This window comes from Tubulanus polymorphus, chromosome 1, assembly GCF_964204645.1.
Source record: "Tubulanus polymorphus chromosome 1, tnTubPoly1.2, whole genome shotgun sequence".
Classification (NCBI taxonomy): domain Eukaryota; kingdom Metazoa; phylum Nemertea; class Palaeonemertea; order Tubulaniformes; family Tubulanidae; genus Tubulanus; species Tubulanus polymorphus.
Window position 1 is genome coordinate 3,496,088 of NC_134025.1, and position 18,108 is coordinate 3,514,195.

Below are 18,108 nucleotides of genomic sequence, written 5' to 3' on the forward strand. Positions count from 1 at the left end.
CCTTTATGAACTCTCGTCTCCTCGGCAAGCGAGTATATCGTTTTCGGTACAGCGATTCATTAACAATTTTGTCGTGTGACGTCATTGGGTTAATGGCGTTGTTTCGTGTAGTATAGTGAATGAGAGCTCAGCTGTCGCCAAATAAATCCTCATAAATGTATTGTATCAGCTAGAAATTGATCTGATGACCTTGTACTTTAATGTAAGTAAATATTCTCCCTGGTTATAAGTGTATATTAAGCTCAATTTCTTATATATTTCAGTGTTAATTCGTTCTTCGTTTTGTTGATAGTTGTTTCGTGTTTTTCTGACGTAGACAACAATAGAGATTTCCCGCCATTGCATTGATTTGAATTGGGTCAATCATCATCAATATCAACACAATAGCCAAATAGACATTGGGGCGCTAATCATGACCCATTGTCGATTCATTTCAGAATTGAAACACCAAACAAGGAATATTCATTAGAGTTAGAGTAAACAAAAAGGAAGCAAAATGTGGCAAAGATTATCAGGATTAGCCCAGACTGTACAGGGCCATGAACAACAACAACAACATGAGGGCACAGATGCTGCTGATACAAGTGTAGAACTTGAGGAACAACATAAAATCATGGAACAGCTTAAAACTATGATCAGAGAGAAAGATGAGGGTTTGAAAGTTAAAGATAAAGAGCTTCAGGTTAGTAGCGTTTATCTTCTTTGTCTATCGTTTCTTCATTGGGTGATGTCTGGAGATTTTTCATCATTCAATTTTTAGGATGTTAATGCAAAATTATCGAAGACCAGACTCCAGGCTAAAGCTAAAGTTGCCAGTTTAACAGCTCAGTTAGAGGAAATAAAAAAAGGCATATCGGATAGTACGGAAAAGGTTTGTTGCAATCGTACTTTAATCTTATATTTTTCAAAATTTGCATTAGTAAGCTTATACTCAATTTTAACATGTTTTTAGAGTTCAGAAGCATCTGATGATAGTTCAGAACAAGCCAGTAGAGGAAAACTTTTGATATTGAAAAAGAAATTGCAAGAAAAAGATGCAGTCATTGCAGAGAAACAAAAAGTTATTGATGATAACGAAACCATGGTTAGAAATTTGATAACATACAATGAATAATGATATCTTCTGGTGTATGTCTTCTGAGTTGAACTAAGAAGTTTTTAATGTATATTTTAAGGTCACAGCTAAAGAACGGGTTATTGCTGAGAGGGATAAGATCATTGAGACTTACAAAGAGCAGCTTGCAGAAACCCAGGAAATGATGGAATCTTTAAAGAGTAGTGTGGATGGCACAGGGGATGAAAATGATGACCAGGTAAGTGCATGAGTTTCACTGGTGTTACCCGGTACATGAATAGGACACATTCATATCTAAAAAGGTTTTTAATTTTCACTTTTTTTCTGTTTAATTTTCTTGAAGGATAAAATTCAAGCAATGTATGCTCAGATGGTCTACAAAGATAGCAAGATCATGGAACTAAACAATAAGATATTAGAAAATGAGAGATCAATGATGGATCTTCAAGAACATATCAGTGAAAAAGCTCAAGTGTTAGCTGGAAGAGATAAAGCTATTCAGGTAAGTGATGCTGACACAGAATGAAATGATTATTTATATAACAGTGATGATATCCTGAAATTCATGGTGTATTTTAGCTGATTCAAGAAGATTCCAATAAGAAAACACAGACAATTGAAGACCAGACTAGTGTTATCGAGAATCTAACTGCGAAATTGGAGGATTATGCCACAAAACTGGGGTATTTAACTCATCAATTAGAAACTAAAAGCACTCGTGCGGATAGAGATCTTGAATCATTTGAAAATAAGCTTCACGAAACACAGCGATATTTCGAAGAAATTTTAGCTGAAAAAGACAGCGAAATGACCAGTTTGAAAGAGCTGATTCGTGAAAAAGATGTCGAATTGTCAGCACGTGAATCTGATATCAAAGAGCTTTTACGTCGTCATGAAGATGAAATCTCAAAATTAACATCAACGGCAGATGGAGATGATATGCAAAACCAAGTAAGTACACTTTCACTTATTTTAGTGTAGCCTTGTATATAATAGTTGTACCTTATTGAATTTGTATTCTATTTATTCTTAGTTGATGAAAATGATGGAACAAAAGTTAAAAGATACTCAAGAATTGTTAGATGGTAAGGTCAAGGTTATTCAAGTACTACAGGCTGAAATCGGTGAAAAGGAAAAGGCTCTGCTCAAAAATGGAACTTCCATTAAAACATTATCCGAAAAGCTTGAAATGACTCAGGAACAAATGAGATTAATGCAAGAAAACTTTGTCTTCCTCGAAACTGAACTAAAGGAAGAAAAGAATTGTTTAGAGGAACAGTTGAATGAAATGCAAGAAAAACATGAATCAGAACTTAGTGAAAAGGAAATTCAAATCGAAAGTATAAAACTGGCAATGTCACAATATGAAACGGGTTATAACGAAGCTTCATCTCGTTGTAATACAATACATGAACAATATACAGGATTACAATTACAATATGAGAAACTATTAGCTGAAAAAACATCACAAGAATCGACTCAATCCGATACGTCTGAAGAAATGATGAAAGAATTGCAGACTAAATTAAAAACCAAAGATCAGCAGGTTGAAGCGATGAGGTCGAAACTGAAAGAAGCTGCTGTTAAATATGAACAAAAGATGATGAAAGTAAAAGCGAATCACGCTGGTAAAATGAAATCATTACAGCAGCAATTAGAAGAATTGAAGAAGGTGAGTTTGATACATGTTAGACTTGCTGTAAGGTTACAACACATTTGACAGGTGACTATGATTAAAAGTTGAATTTATTCTATTTTTAGGATAATGACCTCGCCGAAGAAGTTATATCTCTGAAGAATGACATTGCTGTTCTTGAGGATGAAAAAGGTAACCTGCAGCTGAGAACATTAGAGTTGGAGGAGGCAGCCAATGAGAAAGGTGAAAATGCAAAACAAATCCGCATGTTTGGTGGTTAAAGGCTGCAGTTTTATGGTTTTATTCTCCCTTCATTTTCCATCTTTACTAAATTTTCAGTTTCTTGGTGTTTTGAACCTATTTATCACTGAAACCAAGTCTTCTTCAATTTTCTGTTTTTCGATCCAAGTGAGTCGGTATTAATGTTTTACATCTGTATGTATTTTACAGCAACGTTGGAGAGTCGTATATTATCACTTGAAAACGAACGTGAAGTGGACACTAAACAAATGGAATCACTGTCTACTCAGCTCGTTAAACAGAAAGAAGAAAACAATGAATTAAAATCCCGAATGCAGGAGCTTAATGTTTCGAACCAACAGGTTAGTATTAAACATAAAATAAAGGTTGACAATGCCACTTTACTGCGCATTAATTACTGGTATTTTCAATCTATTATTATTCGCACAGAACCAAGTCGAACATGAAAAGCAACAGCAAAACATAGTGGCAGATATGAAAACCAATATTGAAGAATTAAAGCAGTTTAACACGAAGCTACAAGAAGAGAGGGACAATGAGAAGAAAAACCGTGTTGCATTTGAAATGAAACTAGTCGAATATGAAGAATACAAGAAGCATGCAGAAATGGACATTGTAAGTATCTTACATACACTCAATGTAATGAATGATATACTGGATTGAACAACTTACTATTACATGAATTTTATGAATTTCATTTGTAGGCTAATATGAATAAATCAATTGAAGAATTGACTGAAGAGGTTTCTAAATTTACTAAACAGCTAGAAGAAGCACAGCAAATTAATCACCAGCTACAAGAAGAGAAGGTTACTGCCGAAATCAAAATGGCTGAAATAGAAGAACAGAGAGATGGTATGGTTAATTGGTTTCTGCTATCAAGATGATAGGTCAACTTCGCGTCATTGTACTCAGCTATAGATATTGAGTAATTGGTTGTCTATTTGTATTTCAGGTTTAGAAGCGGTTCAGCAAGAAAAACTGAAAGAGATAGCTCAGTTGCATGAAAGAATGGAGCGTGACAAGCAACCAGCAATTGCATTTGAAAAGGAAAACGAACAACTGAATTTACAGGTATGTGAATATCAATTTGTTTAAATGCAATACCCCGATATTTATTGAAGCAAGCTAGATATCTATTGATGCATGATTTATCTTGATTTTTAATGTAGCTGACAGAAACTGTCGACAAACTAAAGAAATCGGAAAGTCAGACAAATCAGTTGGGAGAAGAAGTTTCTAGTCTGAAATCATCTAATGCAGATCTCAACGACCTGAAATTACGATATGAATCGGAACTTCACGATCTCAAAATCAAGATTGATGATTTATTAGTTTATAAGGTAAACAAAAGTTAATTTCAAAGAGCTTAAGCAATATGACTAATTTTTACATGACATTTCTTTAGTTGTCAGTGGTCTTTTGCAGGACAAATGTGGTGATCTCCAGAATGATTTTGATGAACTTAGCAAAGAAATTCAACAGATCCAGTCATCTCGTGTAGAGGTATTACAACGAAATAATGAACTGATTGTATCGTTAAATGCTCAAAAACAAGAATGCGAAACTTTAAAAGCGACCATTGAAAGCACTAAGTTAGAACTGGAATCAAATAGTCAAGCACTTTCTAACAAAGAAATCGAAATTTCAACATTCTGTGCCAAATTTGCGAATCGTGAAGCGACTTTAGCAGAACTGCAGGTTCAAATTGAACAGCGAGAAGACCATCTTAATCGTTTGGTGACTGAGAACTCTGACATGAATTCAACTATTGCTCAGTATAAACACAATTTGGAGGAAGTGAACAATGAACTAAAATCGCAACAACATTTGACCAAGGCTGATAAAGAGCAATTTAACTTAGATGTTGCTCGTCTGGAAAGTGAAATCGAAAATTTGAATTCCATACATTCAGCTGAAAAAGATCAGTTAAAGCAATCAATACAGGAATACGAATCAAGATTAGCAGAAATGAATGATTGTTTACAGAAAAAAGAAGTTGATTTGGAATCACTTGGCAAAAATCTCGATGAAACAAATTCATTTATTGTCTCATTAAAAGCTGAATTAAAAGATAAAGATACCAAAATCCATGAAAAAGATTCGCAACTTCTTAAATATGAGCGTGAAATTGAATTGATTAAAGAGGGACAGAGTGAAGAAGGGAAAAAGATTGAAACAAAGATCCAGTCATTATTAAACCAGATGTCTGATATGGAAAATGAGGTTTCATCATTGCAACAGTCTAAAAGTGATAGAGATTCGAGAATCTGTGAACTTGAAAATACTGTTCAGTCAAAGATTGATGAGCTGAACACATTGAAAGATGAATTTGACACCCAAGTTTCTAAGTTGAATGAACTGATAAAATCTAAAGATGACCAGATACATGCAATTCAAAATGATCTTATTGAGGCTCTTCATCTTGCAAGAGAAAAGGAAATGAAATATCTACAGGATATTCAACAATTGACTGAAATAAACAATGGATTGTCTGCCAGTGAAGATAAACTGAAGGTAGAACTTGCAAATTCTCAAAAAGAACTTGGTGATAAAGGAAATAACGTAGATGTGCTTGAAAAAAGTATTGCTGATGTGGAAAATAAATTCAAAAAAGCAATTGATGAAAAAGAAGAGAAAATGTGCTCCCTCGTGACGAATTTGAATGAATTAAAGGATGAACTTCAGAATTATGTGTCTGATAATGAAAAGCTTAAAACATTGTTAGAAGGTGGATACAATGAAATAGATATTATGAAAAGTAACTTGATTGAAAAAGATAAGTTGATTGATATTCTGGATACCTCGGATCAGAAGCACATGACAAAATGTCTCGAGCTTGAAAAACTCTGCGAACGGAATGAGGAGAAAATAGTTGAACTGGAGAAATCTTTGAGTGGTAAAACGGCTGAGCTTGAAGAAATGAAAGTATGTATTGATAGTGCAAATGAAGAAATTGAAAAGCAGCATGCCGATACCTCTGGTAAAGATATGCAAATTAATCAATTGACTGGTAACATAGATAACCTTGTCAAGGAGAAAGATTTATTGGAGTCTGCATTATCAAATTTAAAAGCAGAGCATGAAACTCGAATTGCTGAGCTAACTGATTTACAAGATGAACTTGATAAAGCACACAATGCTGTGATAAGCAAGGACAAGACAATTGAGAATATGGTGGAGAATGCAGAAGTTTTGACAAGTCAGGTTCAGGCATATTTGACACAAAAAGAACATTACCAGACAAGGATGGAAGAATTAATGAAAAATGTTGATGACGTGAATGCTAGTATTGTAGAAAAGGATGAAACAATAAATTGTTTAAATGAGAGTATGGGTGAAATGAAGACTCAATTAAATGCTTGCACCAGTGAAATAGAAAATCTCCATTGCCAACTAGAAACTTCTATCACTGATGTTGGTAACCATAGTAAAGAACTTAAGGACAGAGAAATTGAATTAAATCGGCTAGCTGAACAATTACAAGCAAAGGAAACTGAGGTTGTTAGGTTGGAAGAAAATATTCAGTTACTCAATGTACAGTTGGGTGCTGACAGTAATAAGTTTTCGGAGTTAATGGAAAAAAGCAGAAGTGATGTTGATAAGTTGTTGCAAGAGAAACAGGCTTTAGAAGAAGAATTATCAGGGGTGAAACAAGATGTTATTTCTTTGAAAAAACAAATCGAGGAACAAAGGGAAATGTTTACTAATGCACAGCATCAGCTTGAGGCTAGTAATTCAAAATCTGATATGTTGGAGAAGATGGTTGAACAGCTTCAATCTGGAATAGCAAGTAATGATGAAAAAATAACAGCCTTATTGCATGAAAAAGACAATTTATTAGAATCAAAATATCTTGAGATAACTGCTTTGAGGTCTGAAATAGAAAATGCAAATGAAAAAGCTAAATCTGTCGGAGAACTCCTGTTAGAGAAGGAGAGAATAGTTGAATCAAATAAGCAGATCTATGCTCAGCTTGAAGGTACCCTGAAAGAAAATTCAGATGCATTCACAGAAAAAGAGAAAGCATTGTTAGACAAGTGTGAATCGTTAGACATGGCTCTGCAGGAAACACAAATGAGAGAACAGGTTTTAAAAAGTCAAAAAGAACAGTTGAACTCTGCTCTATTAGAAAAAGAAGAAAGATTGAAGTATCATGAAGAACAAATTGATATCACAAAGGAGGGTCTAAAAGAGAAAGATCAAGTTATAGAGCAAATGGAAAATATTCTTTCACAAAAAGAAAGCAGTTTACTCACCCTGAAAGAGGAAATGGTTCAAATCCAACGAAATGTATCAGAAAAGCAAGAGGCTTGTAGAGTTCAAACTGAGCAGATTTCAAGTTTGGAAGAGAAGAATGCACAATTACAAGAAAAAGTGAACATGGCTAAAGAAAGAAGTTGTGATCTTCAAACAGAGTTGGATGCTACTGTCAATGAGAAGGAATCCCTTCAAGAAAAACTGACAGATTTTGTTAAAGTGCACAGTGAATTATCTCAAGAACATGAACTATTGCTCCAACAAACTAAAGTATCCGAAGCCAATCTAGTTGCATCCATTGATGGTAAGAATACTGAAATAGCTGCTTATGGTTCACAGCTTGAACGTCTTCAGTTGCAAATGGTTGATTTGAATGACACGAACCAGGCTTGCAGATCTGATTTAGCTGATAGAGATATAAAACTTAACCAACTGGAGAAGATGGTAGCAGCTCTCAAAGAAAACCTATTGTCAAAGCAAACCTCTGAGGCTGAGCTTCTATCTGGAATAAGTGAAAAAGATGAACAAATAGCAAGAATATTGCTAGAACAAGAGGAAAATGCCAAAGTCCGGCATCGTGAACTTGGAGAACTCAAGTCAGAAATTTATAGTGCCAACCAAGGAATAAAAACAATGCAAAGTGTTGTCGAAGATAAAGAGAAAATTATTAAATCCAATACGGTCATAGTCGAAGAGCTTACAGAAAAAGTTGAGTCATTGCACATTGCATTGAAAGAGGTCCAACTGAGAGAAAATGTATTGCATACAGAAAAAGAAGATTTGAATAAACTTCTCAAGGAAAATGTTAACACATTAACAATAAGAGAACAACAGCTACTAACTTCTCAAGAAGGCATACAGGAAAGAGACGATAGATTGGAACAGTTTGAAAACTTGATAGCAAAAAGTAAAGAAGATTTATTAGCTTCATCTGAAGAAAATGTCGAAATAAAAACTGCACTCTCAAACCAGCAAGGGGCTCTTGAAAATAGAGAAGTACAAATAATTAATCTCAATTCTAAACTCAAAGAACAACAGGAACAATTAGAGAATTTTGAAATGCAAGTCCAGCAGATTCCTGGTTTGAAAGAGCAAATAGTTTGCTTGCAAGCGACACTTGAAGACATTCGACAACAAGAAGATGTGAAAAAGTTCACTGCAGATGAAAAGGATCAAGCTAATCGTAATTTACAAGAGAAAATTGCCGAATTAACAGGACAGTTAGAAGGCAACCTTTTTACAAAAGTTTCTCTTGAACAGAAGATCGTAGATTTCGAAAAAAGTAGTACTGAAATGGAGATGGCCCTTGATGCAGCAGCTATTAAGAACACAAAGATTTCCTTAGATTTAAGAGAAGTTCTAGTTAAGAATGAAGAATATGAAAGTCAACTTAAGCAGTGTGCCATTGATAGGGCTGAAATAGAAGAACACGTGGGCCATTTGAATCAGAAAAATGCTGAACTTAAAGATCATATTGATACGTTGGTGAAAAGCAAATCTGAAATTGATGAAAAAGCTGTCGAATCATCACAAATGAACAAGGATTTGCTTAGACGGGTGGAAGAATTGAATGAACTAAAAAATCAACAAGATGCACACATTATGGAACTCATTAAAACCAACTCTGCACTTGAGAATAACATAGCTGAAATGAGAGTTCATGAAGAAGAGCTCATGCGTGTGGTAGATGATAAACAATTGTTATTAGACATGAACCACAAAGAGGTCACATCCCTTAAAAACAACATCGACGAAATGAGCAAACAGTGTGCTCGTTATGATTCAGAATTTAATAAGTTGCAAGAACTCATTGAAAATTATAAAATAAGACAAGATGAATTAGAGGCTGAATTACAGACCAAAGAGGCTAAAATACAAACACTTATTGTTGAATTAAATCATCGAGATAGTGGGATGGCATCTATGCTTGATTCTGAACAAGAGAGCAGCAGTAGACTGAAACAGCTAGAAGCTGAAATTTTATCTCTCAAAACTGACCTTGATTTAGCTAAAGTTAATGAAGACCAATTTAACAACCTAGTTGCAGATAAGGATACAAAATTGAATCAACTAATCAATGAGGTATCAGACGCTGAAGAGAAAGCTAAAATGCTTTCTAAGTCACTTGCGGATGTTACGGAAGAATTAACTGCAGCCAAAGAAGTTTCTTCTCAATTAAGGTCTGAGCTTGAGGCTAGTCAGCAATCTGCAGATGAGGTAGCTGCACGTGATAAGAAGCTTGCCATTATCACTCAAAAAGCAAAAGCCTTTAAATTGCAAAATCAAAATCTGGCATCTGAAGTGAAGCGTCTTACTACTGATCTTGAAGATGTGACTGCAGAGAAAACTGAACTAGAAAATATCCTTTCAGAAAAAGAAGCTAAATTGAATGATCTTTCAATGGTATCGTCGAATCCATCATTTTCTGTTCATGGTGACTTCCAACAACAAATTCTTGATCTCATGGAAGAAATTGAAAATCTTAAAAAAGAAATCCAAAAGCTACAGGAAGAAAACGAAAGTAGAGGAATTGAAATTACTCATCTCAGCAGCCAGATTGAAATAAAAAATGTCGAATTAGATAATCTATCAGCTCAGCTGAACTCCCTTCTGGAGCAGAGCAAATCTAAAGATGATGAGGTCACACTGCTCCACAATCAGATTGATGACAGAAATTTGCAGTTAGCAAACTTGTCTGCAGATTTTGACTCGATTCAAAAAGAATGTGACAGTCTGAAGGCAAATCTTCCAAAAGTTCCAGTTCAAAGGATGCAAGAATTACTCACAGAAAAATCAAATACAGTCAATCTGCTTAACTCCAGTATAGCTGATATGGATGTTAGAATACAGTCTTATGAAGATGAAATTGAAAAAATAACTATTATTTGTAAGGATCAAAGTGTTGAAATAGAGAAGATTATGGCGGAGACATTGGAAAAGGAAAATAATTTCAGTAAAGTGAAGTCTGACCTTGAACTAAAACTTGCTGAACTGAATGGTGTTGTCTTTGAAAAAGAAAATGAAATTAAGTCCCTTAATGACAATGTTGCTGAAATGGATAAACAAATTCAGCAAAATACCGCAGAAATGGAGAGTTTACAAGCAAGATTTGAATCTTCAAATAAGGGTTTAGAGTCTATCATGAATTATTTTGCCAAACCAGAAGGGTCGACCTCTACTACTTCAATAATTGAAAGCATACAGCTAATGAATACTCAGATGCAAGAATACTCTAGTGAAAACGAAAAACTCCGCACAAATTTCCAAAAAGCGAAAAAGGTTATTGAAGCTATGAAGTTAAGAATATCTGAAAAAGAAAAGAAGATAACATCGTTGGAAGAAGAAATAAAAGCATCAGCTCCTAACTTTGAGAAAACTGATGACAGCAGTCCTGATGATATACAAGTGACACATCTTCAAGCGAAAGTTCTAGCAACAATGGAGGAATTAGAAGTTGAGCGTTCAAAGGTGACAAATCTTGAGTTGCAGTTGGCTAAGAATGCTGATTCACATTTGGAATCTAAGGTGGATAATTCTGATCAGGAAATTGAACTTCTCAATGAAAGTCTAAAGGAACAGTTGGCATTGGTACAGGAAGCGCATCAAACCCTTGAGGAATTACAAAGTTCTTTATCGGAGAAAGAGGACAATCTGAAGTCTGTGGAAGAAAAGCTTGAGATTGTTGAAGCTGAAAAGAGAGTTAAAATCACATCGCTCTCTGAAAATCTTCAAGAGAATAAATTGTTACTTACTGGATACATTGAGAAGTGTGAAAAACTAAAATCTGGTCTTGACGATATGACAAAGAAATATGAAATTCTTGAAGCTCAAACAACTGAAAAAGATACTAAAATACAGGATTTGAATGCTCGTCTGACAGATCGTGAATTACAACACAAAAAGCTGGTAGTGATTGCCAAAAAGTTGAAAATGCAAACACAGAAATCTGATTCTGATGAAGAATTCGTAAAACTTAAAGAAAAAAAGGAGGAATTAGAAAAAGAATGTGAATTTATGAAATCTGAAACACAGGAAAAATCTCAACTAATTGAACTTTTGACTTCTGAAAAACAATCTGGTGAGCTGAAGTATGAGCAACTGTTGGTCAAATCGCAAGAGTATAAAGACAAAATAATGCAGTACCAAAAAAATCTAGAGATGCTACAAAATGAAAAAGAGAATATAGAAATTGAATGTCAAAGTACCCTGTTAAGTAAGGCTAGCAGTGAGCAAGAATCAATACAGAAAAATAGTAGTCTTCAAGACAAAGATAAAATAATCAGTGATCTTACTGGAGAAATAAAGATAAACATAGAACAGTGTGACAACCTGAAACTCTTAGTCCAAGATAATCAACTGAAAATAGATGAATTAGAAACTAAATTGAGATGTGCACAAGATGAGAAGGAAAATGCAGAAATTGATATGCAAAAGCTTATCATTGAAAAAGATAAACTAGAGAAGGTTAATGCTGAGCATAGTGATAATGCTGTAAAATTCAAGTTTCTTGAAGAGCAGTGTAAGATGTTGGAAGATAAGCTAACAATTGATTCGCAGGAAACATCTGATAAAATCAATATTTTGAACTCAAAACTGCATCAGCAAGATAAAGAAGTGACCATATTGAAAGCTGATGTAAAACGATATCAACAGAAAAATGAAGCTTTGGAACTGAAAATGCAAACCATGACAAATGATAAAGAAAACCTTGAAATTGATCTTCAAAACTTGCTGATGGAAAAAACTAAGATTGAAAAAGACTTGGAAATGGCTGAACGTTCAAATCAGGTCAAGGTTATACAAGAACAATTACTGTTAGTTGAATCTGAATTAAATGAAAAAGACAGAAAACTTGATGAAAATGATTTAAAATTGAAAAGATTTGAAGAAGTTGTTGAGAAAAGTCAGGCTGATTTAGAACATTTATCTGGGAAAATTACTTTGCTACAAAAGGAAATAGCTGAGGTGCATTTGCCAGCGAAAGAAAATCTCATTCAACAGTTAGAACAAGAAAAGTTTGATCATGAAAACGTTAAATTAGCCTGGGAGAAATTAAATGAAGATGTAAGAAAGCAAAATAACCGCCTAGAAGAAAATAAAAAAGCTGAAAATCAAGTGAAAATGTTGATGTCAGAACTTGAACTACTTCAGTGTTTGGTTCAAGATAGAGACACATCAGTTCAATTGCTGAATGATGACTTGGAACTTATGAAATTGATGCATGGTGCACAAGAAGCTGAGTTAGCTACGTTTAAGAAAGTCAATGAAACAACTATTTCTGAACCAGCTGATACCAATGAAAGCACGGAACTTGCCTCGGTTAAATATGAACGAAATATACTTGTAAGTGAAAAGAATGCACTGATAACCCAATTGAAAGAAGCTAAGGAAGCGAAAGAATTGTTGCTGAAGGAAGTAAATGAAAAAGATGGTTTGATATCTCAGTTTGAAACAAGGGCCAATGCTGTTTTGAGACAAGAAGGCGAAGTCATTGAGATTCAGACTCTAAGTGATCGTATCATAAATCTTTCTGCACACAATGATAAACTCAGTGCTGAGAATGAAAAATTAAAATGTGAAATAACAAAGGCGAGGTCGTCGCTTGCTCAAATAGATCAAGCTAAATCTGAGAGAAATAGAATGAAGGCAGCCTATCAAAAGGTTTCTGCAAACCTTGAGGCGGCTAATCAAGAGAAACTAAACCTAGAGAAGCAGTTGAATGAGTTGAAACTGAAATATAAAGGCGGTGATGAAATCAAGGAGGTATTATTGCCAGTTACACAGACTGTTCATTGTGAAGAGGAAAAATTGAGGCAGAGTGCGAGTCAGCCTGGCAGAGGTTCAGAACAAGATGACGAACTAGTGAAATCATTGGATGAATTATCAGAAAGACATGCAGCTCTTCAACTTGAACATGATCGCTTGAAGACGAGATTAGACATGACAGAAATCAAATCTGAAAAGATGTTGGCCAAGTTGAAACAGTTTAAAGATAAAAATGACAAATTGCAAATTCAAGTGCAAGAATTTTCGTCCAAGTATGATAAGGCTGATGATGATCTCCGTAGATCAGGAAGTCAAAATGCAGAAGATAAGTCACGACTCCACCGCACTATTGACAATATGCGTTCACAGTTATGTTCTGCTGATGATCGCATTCAAGTTCTAGAAGTGCGTCTACGTCAACAACATGCTAATATGGGTGATGATAGTCTTGTAGGTGAATTGGACAGTTTGAGGGATGAATTAGAGACTGTTAAACGAGAAAAGACAAACACTATTTCTGAAATCAAAGAACAGAAACTAGAATTGGAGGGCCAGGTTCAGGCTCTACAGTCTATGAAGGCCTACCTTGAAAAGGAAAAGGATGACCTCTTAGAACAATTGGCCCTGCTTGAGGCAGATAATAAACAGCTGAAAGATGTCGTTGATACTTTAAAAGCCACCCAACAAAGTCTTGAGAAGCAAACTGATGAGCTTTCTGTTACAAATCAAGGGCTTGAAAAGTGGGTTGAAGAACAGGAAACAACAATTAATTCTCTCAAGCAGAAGAATGTGAATCTTGTAAAGCAATCTGAAGATCTTAATGCCTCATCTTTGGTAAAAACTGAAGAATTGAAATCTCAAAAGGTGATTCTTGAAAAAGAATTATCTGAAGTTCGTTGTGACTTGGAATCAGTAACTTGTAACCTTACTGAAATGACCAACAAGGTGGCTGACTATGAGAAAGAAAACTATAAAGAAAGGCTTGAAGCACTTGAGCATGAGTGTGAAAAATTCAAACAACAAGTTGTAGGCTTGCAAACTGAAGTTGTCAGTCTAAATCAGAAGAATGATGGATTAGAATGGAAGGTGCAAGAGCTGTGTGAAGTTGAATCAGAGGCTGAAGAATTGAGAAATAAGTTTCACTTGCTTAGAAATGAAAACACGTCTATTAGAAATGAGATGCTACAATCAAAAGCTCGAATGTTGCAGTTGCAAAATATTGAGGAAGAGTATGGAAATCTTAATGAGCAGTACAACCAACTACTTTTGGATAATGGGGATATGGTTCGGGAAATAGAGGATTTGCATTCTAAGCTAATGGACACGAAAGATATTCAGAACCAGTACGATGTATTACAAGAGGAACATGATCAAGTAATGGATGAGTTTTCTGTGATGCAAAAAGAACTAAAGGAGTATGATTGCATGAAGAAGGACTACAAATCGTTGAAGGAACAATTAAATCAATTGATTGTTGAAAGCGATGATGGTATCCAATGTAGTAAATTGTTGAATAATGAGGGGTCCACAGATGTTCCGATGGAAGCCAGTGAGTATCAAACATCTCCATTAAAGGAAGTTGAACACAGTTTTAAAGAGAAGTTGCAGCAGATAAGGGAGCGGGAAGAGAAATGGCGAGAAAGTATTGAACATTACAAAGAAAAGGAAGAGGACTGGGAGGTAGAAAAAGAAAATTTGTGGATGCAAATTCAGGAAAAGAGCGCCACATCATTGGAGATAAGTCGCGATAACGAGCAGCTGCGTGACCAACAAAAACATCATCAGAAAGAAAATGAAATGTTGCAATCCCAGCTAGAACTTCTCAATGCTCAGTTCGAAGATTTGTTTGTAAATCAGAAGAATTCTAACATTGAAATGAAGAAATTGAAAGGAGAATGTGACAAACTTACGTCTGATAATTCTAACTTACGAGCACAGATTTCTATGATGAAGGGTGGGAGTACCTCTCAGTACACTTCTGAAATCAAAAGATTACAAGAAGAAGCGACAAAAGCTGTTAATGAAAAAGTTCGTGCTGAAAATGAACTTTTCGAGGCTGTCCAGAATATTCATCAAGCAGATATACGGCAGCAGCAACTCAATATGCAGGTAAATGTCTTAATGATGATGAATCCAAATATTTCGATATGTTGTTAGCTTCTCTCATGTGATTTTGGTTTATTTACTTTTCAGGTTGCTCAGCTTGTAGAGGAGAGAAATCATCTAATGATTCGTTTGAATAATACAATGAGAAGTCTACGTGAAAGGGAAGTTCAGTTAGTACATTTACAGACTGATCACGAAGCCCTCATTGCGACAAGACATCAAATGCAGTCAATGGTAAGTTTCTTCATATTCAGAGTTCCTATTATCTAATTTTATCTAGATTTCGTAGGTGGATTCAATGTAATATCTTTCCTTTATTTCAGCTTGATAAGATTGATGCAAATAAACATGATACATCTCTCAATGAGTCACCAATGAAAGTCGTTCATTCTGCATTAGCGCTTTCTTCGCCACTAGATCCCTTGGGTCCAATAGAAAGCACACCCAAACGTCCTGTCGATAAACATCAAGATAAAAGAGTTTTGAATCCATCACCAGAAAAAAGCAATGTTCCAGTTTTAGAGGAAAAGCTCAAACAGCTGAGCGAAAGGTTAGTTCTAATCAAAGATATACAGGGATTTTTAAGGCAGTGATGGAATTAGATTTTTTAGGTGATAATAATGATTATATTTTTCAGGAATGTTAAGATCCATTCATATAGTAAATTCAGGTCTAATTTGTATTTTATTATTTATCTCTATAAATCTCAATGGCTATAAATCTCATTCATTCCATCACTGTTGTACCGATTACCCAATCTTGGTGATTGGCCCTACTCTGGTCTGTTGTAGGATTGTAGCATCAATCTGCATTTTATTTCTATCCCATTCTCTTTATAGAATTGATCTATTTTTGCTTTGTTTGATTATGATTAGTTAATAATAGCTTATTCTTCATTGTAGACTTCAACAGCTTGAACTTAGGAATAACGAAATAACCAAAGAAAAGAGTCATTTTGAAATCAAACTGGAAGAGGAGCAAAATCGCTGTGCTAGATTGCAGGAAGAATTAGATCAGATGAATGAGAGCAGTCAAATATCAGATCAACTCGATGAAATTCGTATAGATATTGATCCTGAACGAGAAGTTCTTCTCGCTAATCCTACACTCAGTAAGTATCATTTATCAATCTAAAATTCATCACCGTCTGTGTATGGAAACTGATTCTTAAATATCATTTCTTTTTCTCCAGCTCGTTCTACAAGATCATTGACGCAACGTGCTCGACGATGGTGGACTCGTAATGGTATAACAATGAGCAGGCTATTGAGAAGTCGTCCTAGATTAAGGACTGCCGTATTCTTATACTTCATCGTCATTCATGCGTTGATGTTTGGATGTCTGTTTGGATTATTCTAAAGGCATCGACAACGCTGATCAACCTATTCCAGAGATGTGATAGAATTATTCCTGCCAAAAACTGTGGATCTGAGTCTGCTGTGTGTATGTCAGTGTGTGCATTATTGCTGGCTAACTATTTATCTGTGATGTTCACACTATTGCTGCCAGTGTGATTGTGCAATGTATAATCGTAAATGTAAAATCTTGTAAAAAATAGACTTGTAATAGAATATGTACATATGTATATATAGACTGATCTGCTTTCTAACTGTCTCTAAAAATACGTTCCTTCAAACTTGTAACGTAAATACAATGATAGAATTGTATATAGCTATACATTTCACTGGTTTCTTCAATTGAAAGGTAATTGACACCAAACGGATTACCTTAATTTTATGGTCTTAATGCATTAATCCTATCATGTTTGATATCAATGAAAGATATAACAGGGATTTGTTTTTCAGCATCTAAGTTAGTTGAGTATTTGGATGTATGATTCTTTTGGCATTATATAAACTAAGAATTGAATTATTTGTTGATCATGATGATACATATCTTAAATGACTACCGTAATTAGATAATTAAAATTCAGTTGATTGTTTATTGGAATGAACTTGGTGGTTACCGTATTTATATATGTTTTAAATCTTTTTAGCTATTATGTTTTTATTTTGTATGTGTGCATCTAAATTAGTATTAGTTTTACCGGGTAAGCTTTAGTTATGGTATATATCATTTGCGATTTCTTTTTTTCCCTGGTTGGCAGCTATTCACTTGCCTTGGTCAATTATTCATCAAATCGAATAGTTTCGTTTTATTGTGGCATATTCTTTTGCTCGCTGTTCTTTTCATTTATTCCGTTTAACTTGTCTGCATTTGATAAATTATTGTCTGCTTGCAAATGAAATTAAAGTGCGAGAATGATTCGAATATAACTCGGAAGAAGGGATCATTATTTTCCGTTATGTTTTAGCAATGATATATTTTTATAATGTGAATGTATCTCTTGAATGAAATAATCCGGTTGTTTGGGTTTTACGACGCTTCTGGTGTGGAAAAAACCTTCATCTTAAGATATTGAATATTAAGAATAAAAGCAAAAATTATTATAAAATGTCGATCTCAGGTTGTTTATATCTGGTTTCGTGAATTAAGATAGGATGTTGGATATCGCTTGGAATATGGAGGAAATCATTACATATTGGAATAAAGCGGATGGTCTAGTTTCCAAACTGAACTACATGCGCGTACATCCACACATATTTAATGCATATTCTCTCATTTTTGGAAACGCTACTGTGTTCGTTTCATAGCATGAATAGCTAGCTGTTCGTGTATTTAGTTACGATATGTAGGTATGTCTTAAGAGAACGTGATTGAGACAATCAACTTCGAATTCTATACTCATAAAAGTTCACTTCATCTGAAAAGTTGGAATTCATCGCCGTGTGCGGTATGAGCGAAGCGTGTCCTTTAATTGTAGGCTACACGTTACCCGCTGATCATAGTGATGATTGATTACACGTACTAAAACCGTAAAATTGACCACTTAAAGAAAACTTTAGCAATGGTTATATTTCGAGGCGACCTAACTTATATCTGATATTACATCCTAGCAGATCATCTTTTTAGTAAAGGTCACTTGTTGTATTAAGGATTGTCG

The 18,108-nt window shown here is 34.7% G+C and overlaps 1 protein-coding gene across 1 annotated transcript; it reads left to right on the forward strand.

Moving 5' to 3' along the window:
• Positions 1-112: 112 nt before the first annotated feature.
• LOC141915383 (uncharacterized) lies at positions 113-17,538 on the forward strand. Its single transcript, XM_074806892.1, has 20 exons — positions 113-202; positions 438-682; positions 761-871; positions 953-1,084; positions 1,176-1,313; positions 1,419-1,577; positions 1,655-2,026; positions 2,109-2,747; positions 2,837-2,954; positions 3,162-3,313; positions 3,402-3,587; positions 3,677-3,827; positions 3,928-4,046; positions 4,145-4,315; positions 4,401-4,792; positions 4,856-15,107; positions 15,192-15,338; positions 15,428-15,654; positions 16,007-16,215; positions 16,297-17,538. The coding sequence occupies exons 2-20, from the start codon at positions 497-499 to the stop codon at positions 16,461-16,463; spliced, it is 14,028 nt and encodes a 4,675-aa protein (XP_074662993.1). The 5' UTR covers positions 113-202; positions 438-496; the 3' UTR covers positions 16,464-17,538.
• The last annotated feature ends 570 nt before the right edge of the window (positions 17,539-18,108 follow it).